The sequence below is a fragment of the Pyrus communis genome, chromosome 6, assembly GCF_963583255.1.
Source record: "Pyrus communis chromosome 6, drPyrComm1.1, whole genome shotgun sequence".
Taxonomy (NCBI): Eukaryota; Viridiplantae; Streptophyta; class Magnoliopsida; order Rosales; family Rosaceae; genus Pyrus; species Pyrus communis.
Window position 1 is genome coordinate 29,210,057 of NC_084808.1, and position 21,194 is coordinate 29,231,250.

Genomic DNA, 21,194 nt, shown 5'->3' on the forward strand with positions numbered 1-21,194 from the left:
TTAAGCCAAGCTTGGGCCTTAAATTTCGACACCGACCCACGCCCCGTTTAACCGAACCCGATTGGCTTAAACCTAAAACATTCTTCCACAATCTGCCTCTCTCTTACGTTCGCCGTCGCCACTCCTTGGGAATCCTAATTCTGCACCAGCAAAATCTCCGTCGATTCCTTACTTCTCCGACTCCGACGATGAGGCCGATACTGATGAAGGGGCACGAGAGGCCCTTGACTTTCCTCAAATACAACAGGGACGGCGACCTCCTCTTCTCCTGCGCCAAGGACCACAACCCCACCGTCTGGTTCGCCGACAACGGCGAGCGCCTCGGGACCTACCGCGGCCACAACGGCGCCGTTTGGTGCTGCGATGTGTCCAGAGACTCCGCCCGCCTCATTACCGGCAGCGCCGACCAGACCGCCAAGCTGTGGAACGTTCAGTCCGGTCAGCAGCTTTTCACCTTCAATTTTGACTCGCCGGCGAGGGCTGTCGACTTCTCCGTCGGCGATAAGCTCGCCGTCATCACCACCGACCCCTTCATGGACGTTACGTCGGCGATTCACGTCAAGCGTATCGCCGGAGATCCCGAAGATCGTAAGCTTCTTTGATTTTTCCTCTTTTGTTGTGTTGCCTTTCGGTTTATCTAAAATTAGATATGGAATAATCGGCGGTTTCGTATTTTCAGAGATTGGTGAATCGGCTCTGATACTCAAGGGACCTCAGGGAAGAATTAACAGAGCTGTTTGGGGCCCTCTGAACAGAACCATCATAAGCGCCGGAGAAGACGCAGTTGTTCGCATTTGGGATTCTGAGGTGAGTGTGCATTGGCTCGCTGTGATGTTATTCAATACTTGCACTGGAAATTTGAAAGCTTTTTCTTTAATTTGATTGCCCCTAAGTGTTTTCGATTAACTTGCAGACTGGTAAACTACTTAAGGAGAATGATCCGGAAGTGGGTCACAAAAAGACCATAACTTCGCTTGCGAAATCTGTGGATGGTTCACATTTCCTCACCGGTTCGCTAGATAAATCTGCCAAGGTAATGCATCTCGTAATCTTAGTGCTTTGTTTCTTGAGTTGTATGTAGGTTTCGTATTTTTACTGAGTTTTGTGTTTTCTGTTGCATATGTTTTAGCTGTGGGATACTAGAACGTTGACTCTTATCAAGACCTATGTGACAGAGCGTCCTGTCAATGCCGTTGCAATGTCTCCTCTTTGTGATCATGTATGTAACTGTAATCTCAAATTTGTTTGCATTGTCTTGCATTTTTTCAAAATGTTGTCTTTTCGGTATTTCATTTACTTAAAACCCGTCTCGTTTGCATTCCAACTTGTTTACTTACATAATGAGATAAAAAGTGGAATTTGTACAAATACGATTAAATGCTTTCTATCAGTCACATTTTGAGAAGAGTTTCTAGTTGGAACTTTGGTGAATGGATGATGCGCACTAACGGCTCTTAGTTATTTTGTATCTCTTATACATGCACTGTTTTCCCGGTTCATTACAAAAGTCTTCATTTTATTGAAAAAATATTCCGTGTGTTCTATCCAGGTGGTACTTGGTGGTGGTCAGGATGCATCAACTGTCACCACAACTGATCATCGTTCTGGGAAATTTGAAGCCAAATTCTATGACAAGGTAAACCATACTATTCTTTTATGTCTTTTGGAGTATGAAGGTTCTTGGTTGTCTTTTCTTCAGTAAGTGATTTTGTTTATCTTAATGTCATATAAATAGATTCTTCAAGAAGAAATTGGAGGTGTTAAAGGGCATTTTGGACCTATAAATGCTTTGGCGTTTAATCCCGATGGAAAAAGGTATGGTTCATTTTCTTAACTACTTTTGTTGGTTTCATCATACGTGAATACATAATGAACAAATTCTTCTCAATTAGAGTTGGATTGGCTTACCATTAGATAGTACTTGGGAATTTCTCACCTTTATCTGTGCAATATTGCTTTTGCTAATGTTTAGTGATATCATTTTTTGTGCTCATGAACAATTAATTTAAATGTTTAGCTAGAAAAATTAAATTAATTTTAAAACCAAGATGAAATCGTTCGTAAATATTGTGCAACTTCTCTACGTAGCTGGTTAGGAGTCTTAACAATTGGTGCTGGAGGAATAATGGTTCCTTGTTTCTCAGATGATGATGTGGCTTATTATCTGCCCATATGAATTGAGAAATTTTTTCTGGAAAAGAGAATTTGCTGCTTTGAGACTATCTTAATATTTTCGGTTTTTGTTGTATTATTTGAACAGTTTCTCAAGCGGAGGTGAGGATGGTTACGTACGTTTACATCACTTTGATTCTGATTACTTCCACATCAAGATTTAGATCTGCAGCTTGGTATTAATTCTCACTTTGGAGGTTCGGGAAAGGCTATTTCTCCCTTCCTAAACCAGCCGCGTCGAGCAATTACTTTTGTAGTTCTGGGATTGTGATTAACAACCATTTTCTGTGTTTGCTTCTTGCTGTTGGAAGGAACACAGTTCTGTAGAAGATTTATAGAGTTAATTTGTTCCAGTAACTTTTTAATTAGAATTTGACTTATAATCTTATCATCCGTCGTTGAACTTTATGAGAGCAACGAATTACACAGTATCCTTGTTACTATTCTGGTAGATGAAGCTCATGGTACTGCAAGCAGAAGTATAACCCCCATCAAGAACAAGATTATGTCCCGTTATGAACCCGGCGTCTTCGCTGGCCACAAACAATGCAGCTTCCGCCACATCTTCCACGGTTGCGCACCTCCCTCGCAACAAGCTCCCCCTCTCTCCCACAATTCTGCTTACATCTTCTGCCGTCATGTCCATTTTCCCGAGATGCCTTCTGTAGGCATCGACGAGCATCTCCGAAGGAACCCCGTGAGGAGAAATGTTGTTCACGCGAATGCCATGCACTCCCAACTCACACGCGGCACTTTTTGCCAATCCGTTGAGGGCCTCCTTCGACAATGTGTAGGCATGTCCTCCAAGGCCTCCCATGATACCGGCTGAGCTTGATGTGCAAATGATGCTCCCTCCTCTGCGACCTTTGACCATGGCCGCTGCAGCGTACTTGATTCCGTGCACAACGCCGAGAACATTTATCGAGAGGAGGTTCTTGACCTGCTCCATGTCAAGGTTGGATATACTCCCCGAGGGACCAGGAACCCCGGCATTGTTGAACATGATGTCAATTCGGCCTTTCCATTTAAGTGCAAGCTCAACAGCTGATTCAACATCAGCTTCCTTTGACACATCGCAGTGTATGTAGCGGCCTCCGATAGAATCAGCCAGTGTAGCTCCTATGTCGTCGAGTATATCAGCAACGATGACATGGGCTCCGTTTCGAGCGAATAGCTTGGCTGACGCAGCTCCAATCCCTCTTGCACCCCCAGTTATGACTGCAACTTTGTTCGCCAACCTAACAAAACTAAAGCAGATAAAAACCGCATATGTACGAATAAACATAGAATCGCTTGGAGTTTCGCCAAAAGTTGCAACTAACCTCTTTGAAGGCGGCCTCCGCGCTTCGTCCTCATCGTGCATTGGAAGAGATTGCTCCATATTTTGAGTCCATTGGATTGAGCTTTTGATGGTATATAATGCAAGTTAAGATTGGGGTAAAACCTAAACAAGTTGAACAGGGCTCTCTACATGTTTTGATTATTCAATCCATGCACAGTTTTCATTCCTTACAACTACTTCCAACCCATAAGAGTCTGGTGGCCTATTTTTTTTTTTTTTTTTCCTTCTTCGTTTTGGGACAACCGTTTCACTTTTCCGTTGAACTTTCACTTTGGTTATGAGCCTCCCTAAACTTCTAAGTCACGCCAATGTTCCTCCCATCGGTAGTTCTATCAATTAAGGGGTATTTTTGTCCACTTATTTACTGTACAAGCTTTTAAATTTGACAATGTTTGTTAAGTTTGATTAATACAATTCTAGTGTTAACTTTGTGAATGTAGTATTTTGCGTACACGTAGAACTTTAAAAGTCGGTCACGAGCATAGGATGTGATAAAATATATAGAAAGTGTGACAGTTAGGGCATACTGACACGAGTTGGAAAATAGAGGACTAAAATTCAGAGGTCAAAGTACAACAAAGTATCATGTTTGTATTCGGTAGTCCGATTTTTAACCATTAAATTAGCAAGTTGAAAAAAAGTAGTATTTCTTCGATCCAATTCTGGTTCACGGACATTACAAAAGTTTTGCCACTCTTTCTTTGCGATGGGCTTGATCTGGGCTGAATAGCCCAATAATTTCCCTAGTTACCTTCAGCCCAATGGGCCAAAAAATAACTCTCAATTTATTTTCATTGGCTGAAAAAAAAAGCCCGAAACCAACAAGAATTCGAGCTGGATTAATGGTAACTGAACACGAATCCGCACACTGAAACGACCTCGAACTCCCCGACACCGAAAGCCGCCGTACACGCCGCCGCCGAAGCCACCACCAAATTCTTTCCCAGGGACCAAAAGGTGCTCAATTTTTCAGAGCAATGGCAGCCGAGGGAACGTCGAAGAAGATGATAGCGACGCAGGCGGAGATGGTGGAGAATCGGGTGCCAATTCCGTACAGAGACCAGTGCGCCCACTTGCTGATCCCTCTGAACAAGTGCAGGCAGGCGGAGCTCTACCTCCCATGGAAGTGCGAGAACGAGCGCCACTCCTACGAGAAGTGCGAGTACGAGCTCGTCATGGAAAGGATGCTCGCGATGCAGAAGATCCGCGAGGAGGCCAAGTTGAAGCAGGGAAAGAAGAAGGGGCAGCCGATTCCTCTCATTCCCAACACCGCCAACGCTTAGAACCCACCATCCGTTATTGGGTAATTCACTAGTTCTTTGTTCTGCTTCTTCTATTTCTTATTTTTGGCATTTGAATTTGAACTGTTGGTTCGTTGATTGATGGGTTTGTTGTTAATTGTTCAGTACTATGTGTTTTTTGGCTGCTATTGTGGAGTTTTTCGGGTCGATTATGGAACCTAGGGTTTGTGTTGAATTGGGCTCAATGTAGTTTCTAAGAGAAATATGGGGTTTTGTATTTAGATTTGTTCACTCATGGGTTCAAGCTTGAAGAAATGATTTGGGTGGAGAGGGTCCAAATTTCGGATTAACCATCAGCTGGTATCAGTTTGGGAATTCAACCAGTGTTAAAATGGGATCATGGCATCTTTGAGAACTCTAAATTTCAATGCTTTGGGATTATATCAGCTCAGTCTAATAAAAATCAATGATTTGGGTCACCCTCTAATGAAAAAAAAAAAACATTATCAGCTTTGAATTTGGCATCTTTAGTGGTCATTTCTTTTAGATCATTTAAGGAGTCTCAGTAATATGGAGTGGATTATGTGAACGTCCTTGCTAGGTGTTCCGTTGGTTGGATGTTTAATATAATGCACTTGCTATGTATATGGGGTTTTTCTAAATATACTGTTATATTGCAAGCTTACATATGACCTAAACATGCAGCCTATGTTTTCACCTGAGCTTGTCCAACTGTACTCTTTGCTTATTAGAGAAGATAATGCAAGACAAATCTGTGAGGATGTGTATAGTTGGAGGGATTTATTTGGGTGTAAGGCTAGTAACTGGAAATTTGTTCTTATTGCTTTATATGGGTTGGTCCTAATTGCCTATCATCCCTATATTTGTTAGGCTGTAGAAAATGTGTTTTTTGTTTGAGTTTGAGATCCCCTTTTCCTTTTCTTCTGGTATGTGGTAAAGTAATTTATGCCTTTCGTGTGGTGCATTCGGTAGTGAAATTCTTAGATGCAAGTTTTCGACATGTGAAGTTGAATTATGCTCGTTGTGTCCATGTTATGGAAAATACAAGAGTCCCAAGTTTCTTCATGTCATGTTAGGTTTGTGGCCTTTTTTGTGCCAATATATGCGGACTTCTGTAGAAGTATAAGATTACAACTATTTTGACCATAGCATTGGTTGTAGCATATCAGCTCAAGTGACTTAGGGATTTGGGTTACTTACTCATTTATTAGAAAGGTTATGTCCGACTTATGTAGAGGGATAAGATTACAACTATTTTGACCATAGCATTGGTTGTAGCATATCAGCTCAAGTGACTTGAATGTACAACCATTAGGTTAAAAGGCTAATGCTCATCCAACTGAGCTGAGCTATACACTTCAAGATACAACTTGTACTTCTGAATTTACAACTTCTGTACCTTAGGACAACAGAGCCTTCACGAGCCAACACCCCCGCCCCTCCAAACCCACCACTCCTCCCCTGCGGCTCTGGGGGAACCAGAAAAAGCATTTGTTCCCCCCTAGTTGGCCCTTTCTGCCTTCCTTTGTTTACCTCAGGGGAGAGGGTTAGGGCTGATAGCCTAGGCTGTTTAAGAATTGTGGCTGGAGGAAATATAAGGCGAGGTCATTTCAGATATGCTACTATGTGGGGGTATTTCAACTCAAGTAGAGCACCCCAAGAGGCTTCTTTTGTCATTCTAAAACCCATTTAAGTGGGATTTTTAAAGGGGAGCACAACTCAAACTACTGATCAAATGCTAGAGGAGAGAACGTGAGCAACTTCGGGCATCCACATTCATGCATCTCATCATTTTGATTCATTCAGCCAAATAAAAACTTGCCAATTTGCTACATTTTATTCTCTCCTTTATTGGATAAAAGAAATAGAAAGCTCTCACGGAATAGTTTCTGGTAAAGTAGTTTATGAATGTATCATCATTTCTAAGTAGTTGTGTGCTCTCAAATATGCAATTATGCACACGCTCATCACCCGATCACAATTGAAAGTGGAGAGTAAAAGACTTTCCAACAACACACTTGCCCCAGTTTCTGTTCCTGCTTTCAGTAAGCAATGTTCGCTGTTTATATTATTTCAGCTGATCACTTGGCAGGAAGCCTTACTTTACCGTCTTACTTTCGTCAGTTGAATTTTACTGGTTCTGCCTACTAAGTCTGGTTTAAATTTTTGACAGGAAGCATAAATTTATGAGGTGTGGATGTTTTGATGCTTTTCACCGCAACTGATGAGAAATTTCTCCGGACTCTTTTGTACCGAGACAAATGTTATAGACTCGGTCCTGTTGTTTTCGCAGTTGTGCAAACCAGTTTCATAGTATTCGAATAAATTAAGTTCCTCATTGCTTAACATTTGTATCCCATTTTCCGAAACGGTAACTACATGTTCTGGCTTTTTTACTGTATTGGATCGGGTAGGAAGGATAAGGATTGTTTGCCCTCCCACTTCCGATGACCTCTTGTTTGTGTGATCACGGTTAAGTCACGTTAATATTTTATAATACTATTTATTTTTATCTTATTATCTTTATAAAAAAATAATATAAAATATTGACGTGTCTTAACTGTGATCACATAAAACAGGAGGTACGGAAGGTCATCGGAAGTGAAACGGCAGACAATCTTTGTCCGGGTAGAAATACACAATAAAACTCATCGCTCCAACTTTCGGAGATGCCTCTCACCATTGCAGATGATTTGGTCTAATGGTCCATTACTCTGTTGAATAGAATTCGGCCTTCCCAACTTTTTAGGTTTCCACAATTCCTCTTTCTGAGAAGATAGGAAAAGATGTGTCGGTGCCAACCAACACAAATACGATGATGTGATTGCATTTCAACCAATTAAAAAGTCCATCGCAACTTTCGTGCATCGTAAAATTTCCAAATATCATATGTCAAAACTCTAAAAACATTAATTAGGACGTATTTGTGAGCTTTTTGATCAGAAAATCATTCACAACTAGCACATAGCCAAAAGGTTACACAAAACGTAAAGGTCTTATCAATCGAAACTAAAACAACACCACAATTATTCAAACTTTTCACCTAATTCGATGCCTTGAGCTTGCAAAGTCAATATATGGTGGGGATCGGATCAGAAACATTTCACATCAATCAGTCTTCATTTCCCAGAGTTTTAGTACGTATAGAAATTTTTCAACGTACCGTGAACACAATACAGTATAAGTGTCTCATTATAAATAGTTAGGTTATGTGCTTCAAAAACACATTTTTATCAATTTATATTGACACTTAGTACCGAGCTGTGTATATGACATATTAAAAAAATGTTTTCATAAAATAATAAATTAATAATGCTATCTACAACACACATGAGTAGTCTAGTAATAATATTTATCAGTTGATTAAAAAAACGTTTTGAAATTTTGACCTTTTTGTTTTTGTTTTTTTAATGGTCAAGGTCGAAGGTGATAAAGTGAAAAAGGATAGGCTTTTTATATTTCTATGTATAAACATGCATTTTTAGGGAAAAGGATTCTCACCCGATCATTTTTTTAAGAATTTTGTGATTATGATCGTTTATCATAAATCGTGCGGTCAGAAATTATTTTAAAATTTAAAATTTAAAATTAAATATGAATAGTACCTAACGAAAACTGACCGTCCAATGTATGATGAATAGTTACGATCACGAAATCCCTAGGATCCCTAGAAAAAAGATCCAGAGATGAGAGATTTTTCAATGTGACCGGCATACGAAGTGATACACCACTTGTTACTACACAAATGATGGGATATGTGTATTAAAAAGTTAATAATTTAAAAAATAAAAATTTTCATTACTTACTTATCAGTCGTGTTTTCGTCACAAAAAAAAATCCATTTTTAGTGTAGACATGCATCTAAATTGGATTATTTATTCTTAATTATTCTCTATGTTTTTGTCTCTTCCATGCTGTATGGGGAATCATGATTTTAATTGTTACCGACAACACGCATCCATATTCTGATTTCTCTCTCTCCCTCTCTCACACACACACTCACAAATGTCGCCCTGAAATAGTCCTAGTTTCGAAGTGTGTAAAAAGACAAACGCTTGGTAAAAAATAAGGAAAATTAATGAAAGAGACATGAAAACTTTGAGTTTTAACAATAAGAATAAAATAAATAGTAAAATAAATAGTATCAAGATTGATTTTTTAATGTAAAAATGTGGTTTTTCGTTAAAGTGAACAGTACTGAGAGCTTTTCGTTAAAGTTCCAAAATATTAATTTCAAAGTTCCTAGTGTTTTGGGCAACAATTAGCCATTTTGATTTGGACAAATTTCATTTAAGACATGCTTACTCGATCAAAGAATGACTTAGAACAGATAGAGGCTACAAAGATGCTGGGAAATAATACACATGCCTTGATTTTAAAATATTAATGTCTCTTTCAGGTTTGAAATTCTTTGTAGCTTCTAATCTAGGATAATTTATATGATGGGACAATTAGATATATGTTATACATATATTTTACTTGTTGAAATGATATATAGGTGCCATTTTTCTTTTAGAAAAAAAATACATAGCAAGTTATCGACCGATCAAAGGAAACATACTCTTTTGCTTCTATGGGTAAAAAATCGTCAAAGTTATAACCTAATACATTGACCTGGATTGCCTTTCGAAAAGGACTCTACGGACGTTTGAATACACCCTTTCCGGTTGCCATGCCGCACCAGCTGAAACCCATGATCTCTACGAGGACCACGACTACCTTTGTTATGGTCAACCTTCGAGATTAATCATCACATATTTCCCAGAAGAATGATACGCCAGGATATTTTATAATATAAGCCCTTTCTCATTTTTGGCAAAACAGATTTACTAATTCTTTAATTCTATTTAATAAGAGAGATCATAAACTAAGAAATAGATTTTAGAAGCTAAAATAGTGTATAAATTTAACATAAATGGTGCCCTTATTACATATTAATTTGCACTTTCTTCTTTTGTACTATTTATTGAATAAAAATTTGAACTACATGTGTTGCCGCGCATTATTTCTATTAAAGAGATGATATAAAGAAGGATTACAATAATATAATAAATGTATATTTCTCCAAATTTAATCATATGATTTCAACTTTCTGCTGTTCCATACTATATGTCAGGGGAGGTGAATATATGACTTCTGATTGCAGCTGTCTTTGACTTCCATGCACCGTGCTCAACATGTATGAACCCAGCAATGGATAATCGTTTGGAAAGAAAGAAAAACAAAGTTAAACATAAAAGAAGTTAGATCATGCATGGTTTCTTTCCATATATTTTCTCCTTCATATGATGATTTCGTTCACGTACACTATGACTTGTTTAAAAACTATATATTGCAACAGTGTTAACTACGTACATCTGGACGGTATTGAGAAAAATAAAGAGAGATGGACGGTGTGAAAGATGAACTGGACAGAGTTTAGAGAGAGAAAGTGATGTAATAGTTGTTGTGTATTGTATTTGAATGAATGATTAAATTTATACGAGATAGCACATAAGCTATTCATACAATAGCAAGGTGGTGATTTAGGACAACTTAACTACTAATAAATTGCTTAATAAATTCTAAAAAGTCTAAACCCAATGCATCAAGGATGAAGCCACAGTCACTAATCAACCACATTAGATAGTGACACATGTTACTTAATAATATTTACGTTACATATTTTAGTATATTGTCCGAAACAAATACTTGTTAAAAAAGGTTGAGTGTTATTTTGGAACAACCATGATATATTGCCATTGTTTAAAATTCTGTGTGGACGTAAAATGTTGAAGGCTCGAAATTCCTAAGCTACAGTTAGACAAATCGTTTTCCTAACATAGTTTATAGTCATCCTGTTTAGATATAGTGATATATTATTGAAGAATCCGGAGGATCTATCCGGCAAAATTGTATTCCAAAATACTTAAAAACTCGAAGATAATCGTTCTCCTGTGATGACATATAATATATAACTATTTTCCTGGTATTTAAAAAAAGAAAAAGAAAATAATGAAGTCTCGCAATACTTGAACCCTCGTAAGATAAAGCAATTACTATCATTCAAACTTTCTACTTAGCAATTCGATACCTTTAGGCTTTATACATACAGTGAAAAGTCAAGATGGTGGGAACCTTTCTTCAAACATTCTTCATTAATTCCCTAGACCGTGAGTGCTGGGTCGACTGGTTCCTTGTATGGTTCCATGTAATGTAAATAAAACTTGGCACGGCGGCAAATTGCAGACACAGACGTAGTCTTATTAGTCTGCTACGTCAATTAGCCCGGCTATGGACGAGGTCACGAGACTCATCATTCATTTCCTAAATTAAATAAAACCCTAACTAATCCTTTCACCAAAAAATAAAAGAAAATAAAAAAATCCTAACCCTAATCCACGAAAAGTAAACTCCAGCGGCCAGAAGCAGTACAGTATTTACCTAGTAGAGTAGTGAATCACCAATACCAGATGCAGAAACACAATATTCTCTCTTTTCTCCTCTTTCGTTAACTTAAAATATAACCCTTGTTTTAATTTACAACTAGGCTAACTACCTTTCTAAACTTTCTTGTTATAGGTTTTACTAAAAGAGGTTTTGAATTATTGTTATGAATTCTTTAATGGTCTGAGTTTAGCTTCATATCCCCCCTAACATATTGTATTTTTCTTGTTTATTAATAAATTCTCCTCAAAGTCTCTTCCCATGATAGCAATGTTGGAATGGGACGGACTTTGCGGTCAAATTTATAAACTAAAAAAGAAAAATTCCAGATTTGGGATGAACTTCGAGATGAGTTTCAAAGTTTTAATTTTCTCATGTTCAATAATAAGATATCGAAATTGTATTCAATTTTTTCTTTCAGTCTGATTGACTGTTTGGACATGATGAATAAGAGATATATATATGCGGGTTGGCGTGTTTCAACTTTTGTTTTGTGTTGTGACGCTCAACGGGGTTGTATCGCTCTGGTGAGTTTGTTGTGGCTTCACTGTTTCAGCGGTGGTTTGATGTGACTTCGCTTTTAGCAGTGGTGTTATGCGTGCTTCTATTCTTAGATTTTTCACCTCTATTGCCTGTGTGGCAAATTTGTACCATTTACACTTTGTTCTTGTGGTAACCATGTAAGAGTTTAACTTATTTGTCGTTGCATGTAAAAAAAAAAAATATTGACACAAAAACTCATCAATACAGAGAATGAGCGATCAAATGGCGGGCCTTACAGCGGGAGATGCTAACCATGGCTGATCTATACAAACGGAGGTCCTCCCCCTCACCAACCTGCCCTATCTGCAATGCTCAAGAGGAATTCGCCCATGGGTGGAGACTGTTCGGTTTGGGGGACCTTTAAGTTGCTTTTACATGCTGGCACATCTGGAAGGCCAGGTGTAATCTCCTATTCAACTAGAGGGCCATATACCCGCAGCAGGTTATTCTTGTTGTCTCCGTGTCAGTTGGCTCGTTCTTGGAGGCCTCTTGTCGACCCACGGTGAACCAACTACCGGAATGGAATGTGGCCACGACCCGGTGGCTTCCTCCCTGCTCTCCATTTGTTAAGGTTAATGTGGATGCAAGCTGGACCGCTGCCAATGGTGATGGGTTTGCTGGAGTTGTTGCACAGAATTCTGATGGACTGTTCGTTGCGGCAAGGAGGTACCGAAACAGGGCTCCGAGTGTGGTTGCGGCTGAAGCTTTGGCAATCCTCAGTGGTTACGAGTTTGCCATCTCTCTGGTCATGGATATGGTAATTATTGAATCCGATTCAAAGGAGAGTATTGACTGTTTGAGGGACTCTTCAAAATTTGGCTGCTGGGACGCATTCCCTTCCCTGACCAAAATTAGGCGAATTAGGGAATCTTTTCAAGCATGCCGCTTTGCGTCAAGTAGAAATATGGAGATGTGCGACTTCACATGGACAAACCGTCCTCCATCTTCGTTGGTTCATGTTCTCAACAATAACGGCTTGCTATGTTCTACTTAATTTCCTTTAATGAGTAATGTAAAGGACGATGCTTTAGCATTTGTTGCAGCGTCTTATCCTTCTGTACCCCCTCCACTACCCTGTGTTTCATATTTATGCTTTATGTTGCTTGCCTCTTGTAGGCTTTTGTAAGTTTGACTGTCTGCCTGGTAATGAAGTTTCCAGTTAACAAAAAAAAAAAAGTATAAATTTAAACAATTTCAAAACCTAAAGGTTCAATGCACAATGAAATCCAAAGGTAGTTACCCCTTACAATTTTTACCGGAGGGAGAGATCCACATTCACATACATGCATCCATGCACAATGACATCCACAGGTAGTTACCCCTTTACAATATTTACCGGAGGGAGAGATCCACATTCACATGCATGCATCCATGCACAATGACATCCATATGCGTATACATGCACATATATATACATACATTACACACTGTTCAAGACACATTTATGTTTACCTGCATACGCCAAATATACCGGCGTCCTCGAAGCCGGCTCCCCACTTCAGTCTCACTTTTTGTCTTTCTCCAATCCCACTTTTTTAAGTTTTCCATCGTCTTGAAAGTTTTTTTGGGTTTTGCTCTTTGGTTTTTACCTGCATGCTTGCTACACAAATTGATAGGAAAAATACAGCCACAAGAGAATATAATAAGTTCATTTTGTTTTGCTACTGTTGCTGCTTCAAGAACTTCAGAATCCGTACAGATATAATAATATTCATGTCTTATAGCAAAATATAAAAACGATAAAAGAAGGAATGTCTTATTCACGCACCTTATTTTACTTCTCACACATTCCTTAATAATTTTTGTCCGTTGATCTTCTTTCATTCATTCGATCCAATGGTCGAAAATTAAAAAAATGTATGAGAAGTAAAATGGGTGTGTGGATATCACATCCCTAAAACCAACTCTAATGATGGGCTAAAAGTCAAATTACTTTCCAAAATTCCCCCCAAACCCACTCCAACCCAAGGGAAAATTTTGGGCTAAATGCTAAACCAATGACAAATTCCCCCTAGAAATCCGAGTAGACTCCACCCAATATTTATTGGAATTTAAATTTTTTTAGATTAAAATGTTTATAAAATTAATTTACAATGGTCTACATATTTAAAAAAAAATTAATTTAACAAAAAAAAAGCCTAAGTTCATTCTTTAATAATCTTGGGCTAAAATTTTAGACTAGAACGGTTGGAGTAAAAAAGCTATTTCTGTGTTAAAAGCTAAACTTTTCTGGCTAAAATATTTAATTTTTAGCTCAACCATTAAAGATGATCTAAAAGAATTGGTTCGGCTTTGGTCCTCTGGATCTGGACATGCTTTTGCCGTATGCATCATTCCGTTTGCGCAGGAATTTCCATCATTCCTTTCTTCCTCTCCGACCTCTCCATCATTATCGTACGGTGCCCTGTCATAGACAAACACCATACAGAATATTATATATATATATATATTCGCACTTGTCCAGTTATCCTTTCTCGCCTCTGTCCACCGTTTAATCTTTTCAACCCCACATCTGCATGCAAGAACCAAGAGAGCAAGACTGCCTATTACGTTAATTTTTTTTTTTGCTGAAGTTACATTAATTTATTAGCTAGCAAATACATAATAGTAGCTCTTTCTATTTTGTATCTGGCCCATTCCTTTATTTTCCTTGAATTTTAAGAATGAAACACTTTGAATGTGGTCTCTAATTATTAATATTTTTTTATTGAAATCTTATTGGTTTTTAATGTTTGATTGAAGTTCTTGAAATTAATATGATAATGTATTTTTTATGTAGGTTACTATATTTTTTAATTAAAAATTAAAAATTATAGTTATTTGTATTAATGAGATTTTAAATAAAAAATCCATAATTTTTGGATTAAAATTATTAAAATATAAATTATACTCCCCATATATATATATATATATATATATATATATATATATATTGTGTGTGTGTGTGTGTGTATAAACATGGGTACATTGACACACCCCGACCCGAGATGTCCACTTAGACTACGAATCGAGCTGTGCTGACTTACACCAGGAAGGTGATGATGCCATAAAATGTAGTGATGTAGAAAATGTGAATAAATTTAAACCTAAAGTGCCTAAATGCAAGAGTGCACTAGTGAGCATGAATGAACCCATTTCGCACGTGATGTCAGAGCATAAGTAAAATACAGTAAAAGTAAAATGAGAATTATACCATTGAAAGTAACCACCTATACCAAGATTTGCCAAGAATCCCCACCGGCACAAAAGCTCAGCTACGAAAACCTAGAGGGGTGAAAAACAAGGGTGAGTGGGCCTAAAAATAAAGCTCTGTAAAAACCTTTTCGAAAACATAAAATAAGTATAGTTTCCAAATATATATCTAAATATAGCAAGAAAATACTTACCATAAATAGTAATCTTTTGAAAAGCAACGGTCCACAATATTTCATATTTAAGTCCTATGACATCCGATAATAACAATATCTCGAATAACGAACATATACTAACAGGTGCTCATCGACGTATGCTAACATACAAGTTCATGCAAAGATATTTTGACATGAACAGGACTGGGTGCAATATGATTTACACTCTAGTACTACAATCACCTGAAGACTGGCGCTATGCACATCACATACAAGTCCTAATTGCCTATAGCAACCTAGGACAAGACTGGCAAAAACAATGGATCCAAAGTGAGCGTACAATGTGATGTGAACATACACGTATAGCGTGGCCCTGGCCCTGGCAAGTACAAACACCAGTGTTGCACACGATGAGCAGATAAAGTAAACAGGGTCACACAACAATAAATCGATAATTCTAGTCGACATAATACTATTCAATAAAATATTGATCATGGCCGTAACTGAAGTCTTAAAATAGTTCGCATACCTGTGCATCCCGTAGAATTTAGCATAATTTCGTAAATTCTATCATTTCGCTAATTCTTATAAACGTGAGTCTAATCTAGGTATAAGGAGAAAATTCTTTATTAATTATATATGTGGAAACTAAATAAGTATATAATATCTAAAAGTAAAGAATCCTACAGATGCTTGCGAGGCGCATCCGTTCTAACTAGGAAAGCCGGAGTTTCCGATAGTAATCACACCTAATTGTAGTTCAAAAAGTAGTCGAAGATGGTTGGAAAATGGCCTGAAAAGCGACTGGTCGACTGGAAACTGGGTAACTCGTCGGAAAACTCGGAATAAGACGAACATATTGGTACCCTTCTTGACAGCTACCTCGTTGTGGTTTGGCCAAAAAATGGCATGAAAGCCGCAGAGGTTGCTGGAAAATTGGGTAAACTTTAAACGTTCATAACTTCTTCAATTCTTAAGAAAAATCGATGATCTTTATATGGAAATGAAGCTAAAAATAAGGAAAACACATTCATACCAATTTGGAACCGAGTGGTGGTGATATGTCATTTCTGGAGAGGGAGAGAGTTAGGACAAGAGTGAGGTGAGGGAGAAAATAGAGAGAAGATAGAGTGTGTCTTAGAGATAGGGGAAAAGGACAAGTGGTGGGAGAGGAGAGGAGAGTTAGGGTGAAGAGTGGGCCCCATGGGCCATAAAATTATAAAATATTTAGAAATATCTGGCCAGAAAATATTAAAATAATAAAATACTCAAAATTCAAATTTCATAACACAACCTTAACTTTCGTAGTTCTGTAAAATTTTCATCGTAGTTCCAAATTTGATTCCGCTTGCGCCTACGCGTTCGTATCATCGAGTACTTCGAGGATACGGTAAAATAATAACTCATACAGGCCTCAAAATGACGGTAAAAAAAGTCAACAATCTTGCCTTTAGGGACATTTTCGTCCATTCACTCCTTTAAAATTAATAAAATCGTAAAATTACAGACGGGTTGTTACATACATTAATCAAAATTAACAAAAAAATTGTTGTACCAAAATATGGGTACATTCTTCAAAACCACACAAAAAATAATAGATATTAGGTTTAATAACATTAGTAAATTTCTTTGATTAAACTTGATATGGATACATTCTCAAATCAAGAAAAAGGGTACATTTTACATACAACAAATTGGTACATTTTAAGATCAAAAAATTGAAAAATGACATGAATGGGTACATATAAGATTAAAAAATTGGAAACCTTTTTCTAAAAAATTAAGGTGTACAAACTTATTCTATTTTTTTTTTATTATTTTGGAAATGTTTTGAATTGAAAATTAGTTAGGAGTTCAATAAAGGTGTGAGATTAAAATTCTTAATCAATTATTAATTTTTATTTTAAAATTATGAAACTGACATGTAAATTCATTATTGCATTAATGCTAGAGACTTTGATCAAAATTTGAAAACTAATAAGGTTTCAGTCAATGAACATTAGTAACTAGGGACCAGATACTAATTTTTTCTTTAAAAATACAATGATCTAATTTTATTTCTTCAATTGAAATGATGCGACAAGAGTCTGAGATACGAGAGTTTGAAAAATAAAACAAAAAAAACAAACACTGAAAACTAAAAGCGTGATTTTGAAATCTCATGAGCTTAATTTGCCTTTGGAAATCCGTGGGATCTGCTGAAAAGGGATTTGAATGCTCCAGTCTGAGGAACATGCATAACGCACGTTAAGAGTTGAGACAAAGAAAGGTCGATGAACAAAGAAAGATTTATAGACGTTCGTGTACGTAGAGAGTTGTCGTTTGGTTGGAAATATCGTGTGTGTGTGTATTTATATATCATATATATCTTTCATCATTGTACAAAGTCTCACGCAAATATTCTTTTATATTCATTCATATACATATATAACATCAACGGGAACGGACCAGAGGAATTTCCATTGATATATTCTGACACCTATTGATACGAATACATGAATAAATATTGTGTGATGTTTGTCTTTATATCGATATATAAAGGTATGGTTATGCATGCACCGTTTTTATTTTCGGCACATTCTTGTTAATTTTTTCTATTGATTTTCTTCAATAATTTGATCAGAATCCGAAAATCGAGATATGTATGTAAGAGGTAAAGTTAGGTATGTGAATAACATCACCCTATATAAATCATGATTTTTTCTCGACCCTTTTTTTTTGTACTACCAATTATGATGTAAGTGGTGACATGGTCTGATGTACATGAATTTCTTCTTTAGTTTTATTGAGAATAAAATTCTCATTGATGTCAGAAGAAACCTTACATAAACTTATAAGAAATTCATATATTGCTAATGATTTTGTGGTGGAATCTTAACTTTTTTTGTATTGTTTCGGATTCAAAGCCTTCCTTCCCATCTTGATCGAACTTAAATGAAGGATGGCAGACAGTCGGACACAATGTTCTCATCAACTACCTAAATCATACAGGAACGATGTGAAATATTAACTCGTCTTAATTCATTGATAGTAAATCAACTGTTTATTAGATTTTTGAATATTACTCTTTATTCCTTTGCTGACCAGACAATAAAAGGGCAAAAGAATAAGAAAATATATTGTCCTAACTCCTAAGTTCTAAGCATATCATACTCCCAGACCTAATTTAGCCACCCTACGTTGAAAACTCGAGTACGGTAGCCTCCCTTGTGCATCGCATCGCAACCCCCCTACGCCCAAAGGCATCATATTCAAACTCCGGCTAGGACAGAAAGGGGGTACAAAACTGTAGTCTACAGTCAGACAGGAACATGAGGCACCTTTGCTAGTTGCTGCAAAATTGAGGAGAAATACCAATAAAGAAAAAGTTGAGGAGTATTACTGCAACAGAGAAAAAAGATATTTGGTAAACAAAACGAGTGGTTTTTTCATTTTCCACACACTATCTATTTTTTGTCATAATTTTTTTTTAATTTATTAGATTTGATGATCGAAAATTCAAAAGCATATAGAAAGTAAAAAGGATTGTTGGCTCTAACTGTGTAAGCTTTGACAACTAGAATTTAGGTTCTGAAAATTCCTGGAGCTCCGAATCAGAACAACTAAAGTGTTTTTAAAATTCTTAAATTCTGATAGAAATCTGACCTTGTTTTAACTAATATCATATGCTTGCCAAAAAATTAATTAATACCATAAAATCTGTCAATAAAGTACTACCATAATTATCATAAAACTAGGCCCTTGCTAGCTATGGCTGCACACACCTAGAGGTTTGAAGGAGAATATGACACTGATGTATGACTGAAGCTTGACCTTAGAAAACCACCTGCTTCTTCTTCCTTCTCCCATGCGTGAAATTTGATTCGATTCCATGTACAGAAAATTAACTCATCATCCACACTCGATGTATTGTCCTTTCTCGCAATCGCAACCCTTGATTCTTCATCGACATCCGTATTTCTCACGTTAAAAAAAGTACGGTGGACGGTGCAGATTTCACTAGGTTTGGGGTACGTATGCATACCTTCTTCTTTTGCCTTCCTGGCATGATCTGGTTGACTTTACAATGTTTGGATTTCGACATAAAGTCCTCATCAGCGGATGCAACAGTTAATACAAGAGGAAACACAGTAGTAATAAAGAGTATGAAGGGCATGAAGGGTCTCTCGGCATGCAGGCAAACCTAAAGTGATAAAAAAAAAAAAACTCAAATCAAACATATATATATATATGTGTACTCATCTCTCTTTACCTCTGTTACTGTATTCTCTATAATGCCTAAACGCAGGAAGCTGAATACTAATAATAATGTCATAACATTAATTTACCATTTAAATAATAACTATATATGGCTCGACCTCTGTAGCTGCAGACACATTGAAAAATGGTTAGGGTACTTTGTCCTATACCTTTCAAGTGACCAACCATAACCCCTTCAAATTGAAGAGATTCTTGTGTGAGAAATCCGGAGGTGCTAGGTCATGGGAGTGGTGTGAGAGGGGAGTGCGGTCATTACATGTGGTAATTGTTGGTCTCAAAACAAGAAGTGGTGAGCTATAGGGAATTTTGTGTCTAAAGTACACACGGTCACGTGATTCAGATGCCAGACCTAAAATATTTTCATTTGTGTTATGTATTAATCCTCATTGATTTAACCACTAATGAACTTAAATGGAATTTTACCCTCCAACCATGAACCAAATTAATAGATTGCCATCATGCCATTCCAATTGCCATGCTGAGTATTTTAGTTTATTTTTTATTTTTTCATTTTATAAAGGGACACACATATTTTTATGCTGTCTCGTTGAATGCTGCCAACCCATTTAAAAGAGGGGACCTAGCATTGTATATTATTGATTCAAAATTTCAAGTCGGTTCATTTACTTCAATTCAATCATTGATTTCAACTTACCCATATCACAAAGCATATTCCTCTTCGACCATGGCAATCAAAAGAAAAACAAAGGGAAGGAGGACGTTTACGCTCCTGGTTGGTCCAGTTGGTAAGGACACGCTTGTTGTTAATCTCTAATCCAAGTTTAATCTCTGCTATTAGCCGTTTTATTGGTGCGTGATCTTTAATTCAGATGTAAATCCATATCGGTGACAGCTAACAATTAGGTGTCATGCGTAAGTCCTTTCAAATTAAAGTTGTAGGCATATCCTAGTGTTGATGGTGAGAGTAGCCAGATCTCCCTCAGATTTTTTTTTAAATGAAAAAAAAGGAAGGAAGACATTCAATAATGTTGTACAAAGAGGTTAGGCTACTCGCAAGAAAAAAAAAATTGTAGATAGAGATATTCAACCACGTCATATATGATGCTTATTTTACATAAGCATAGTAACTTTTACATTATGAGTCTCAACTAATTCATGTTGATTTATACGATACTAAAGCTTTTTGAATTAGACCGTCGTATCAAAATGTATCTTTATTCAGATCACAGTAAGTGTGTCATTCCAAAGCAAAATTGTAAAATAATTTATTTCATGAAAAAAAGAAAATTGTGAAGAGAAATAAACCAATTTTTACTTTCTATTTTATCATGGAAGGCATGCAAAATTTGTACTTGGTTAGTTGGTTTAGGGTTTAAGGGAGCTTGGCCATCCCGAAGAGAGATGTTTCGCAAGGATCGCCCCTGCCCTCGCCAAAGACAACAAATAACATAATAACTGATCCCAGTACTCTGGACTTAAGTTCCTTATTCCTTCGCATGTGCATGTTTAGGGCAAAAAAGTTTTTCATGTATCTGAATACTTTTCAGTTTTTTTCTATCCCGTACACGTGATATAGTTTCTAAATATTTGACTTCGGAAAATAAAAAGAGACTGTCGAGTGTCGAGGGGAAAACAAAAGGACAGAAATATTAGAGAGAAAGACAAATAAACAATGATTTATTTTCTTCTTTTTGTTATTTGGGTCGGGTAAATGAAAATAATAATTTCATGGCGGGGCTTTTTGTATCATGACGACGTTGGCGTATATGATCAGAACCATAGAATTCATGAGAGAGAAAGAAGAGAGAGAAAGAAAAAGGTCAAAGCGAAGCAGTTGTAGCACATCCTCCCTATTTGTATAGGGGTAATAATTAGAGAGAA

The 21,194-nt window shown here is 37.0% G+C and overlaps 3 protein-coding genes across 3 annotated transcripts; 2 read left to right on the forward strand and 1 right to left on the reverse strand.

The window, feature by feature from the left end:
- Window positions 1-106: 106 nt before the first annotated feature.
- On the forward strand, window positions 107-2,600 carry LOC137737544 (eukaryotic translation initiation factor 3 subunit I-like). Its single transcript, XM_068477063.1, has 7 exons — window positions 107-588; window positions 680-807; window positions 914-1,033; window positions 1,130-1,219; window positions 1,550-1,636; window positions 1,736-1,815; window positions 2,261-2,600. Exons 1-7 carry the CDS (start codon window positions 189-191, stop codon window positions 2,334-2,336), a joined length of 981 nt encoding a protein of 326 aa, XP_068333164.1. The 5' UTR covers window positions 107-188; the 3' UTR covers window positions 2,337-2,600.
- On the reverse strand, window positions 2,594-3,534 carry LOC137737545 (short-chain dehydrogenase reductase ATA1-like). The gene has a single exon (XM_068477064.1). The coding sequence runs from the start codon at window positions 3,455-3,457 to the stop codon at window positions 2,594-2,596; it is 864 nt and encodes a 287-aa protein (XP_068333165.1). The 5' UTR covers window positions 3,458-3,534.
- Window positions 3,535-4,353: 819 nt separating this feature from the next.
- Window positions 4,354-7,133, forward strand: LOC137737449 (NADH dehydrogenase [ubiquinone] 1 beta subcomplex subunit 7-like). The gene is made up of 2 exons (XM_068476925.1): window positions 4,354-4,817; window positions 6,950-7,133. Exon 1 carries the CDS (start codon window positions 4,492-4,494, stop codon window positions 4,795-4,797), a length of 306 nt encoding a protein of 101 aa, XP_068333026.1. The 5' UTR covers window positions 4,354-4,491; the 3' UTR covers window positions 4,798-4,817; window positions 6,950-7,133.
- The last annotated feature ends 14,061 nt before the right edge of the window (window positions 7,134-21,194 follow it).

Excerpts from the sequence above, each read along its gene's own strand:
- LOC137737544 (XM_068477063.1), top strand. The coding sequence starts at position 189 with ATGAGGCCGATACTGATGAAGGGGCACGAGAGGCCCTTGACTTTCCTC. Across the intron at positions 589-679 it reads CGCCGGAGATCCCGAAGATC|AGATTGGTGAATCGGCTCTG; the intron begins GTAAGCTTCTTT and ends TCGTATTTTCAG. Across the intron at positions 1,034-1,129 it reads CGCTAGATAAATCTGCCAAG|CTGTGGGATACTAGAACGTT; the intron begins GTAATGCATCTC and ends CATATGTTTTAG.
- LOC137737545 (XM_068477064.1), bottom strand. The coding sequence starts at position 3,457 with ATGTTTATTCGTACATATGCGGTTTTTATCTGCTTTAGTTTTGTTAGG.
- LOC137737449 (XM_068476925.1), top strand. The coding sequence starts at position 4,492 with ATGGCAGCCGAGGGAACGTCGAAGAAGATGATAGCGACGCAGGCGGAG.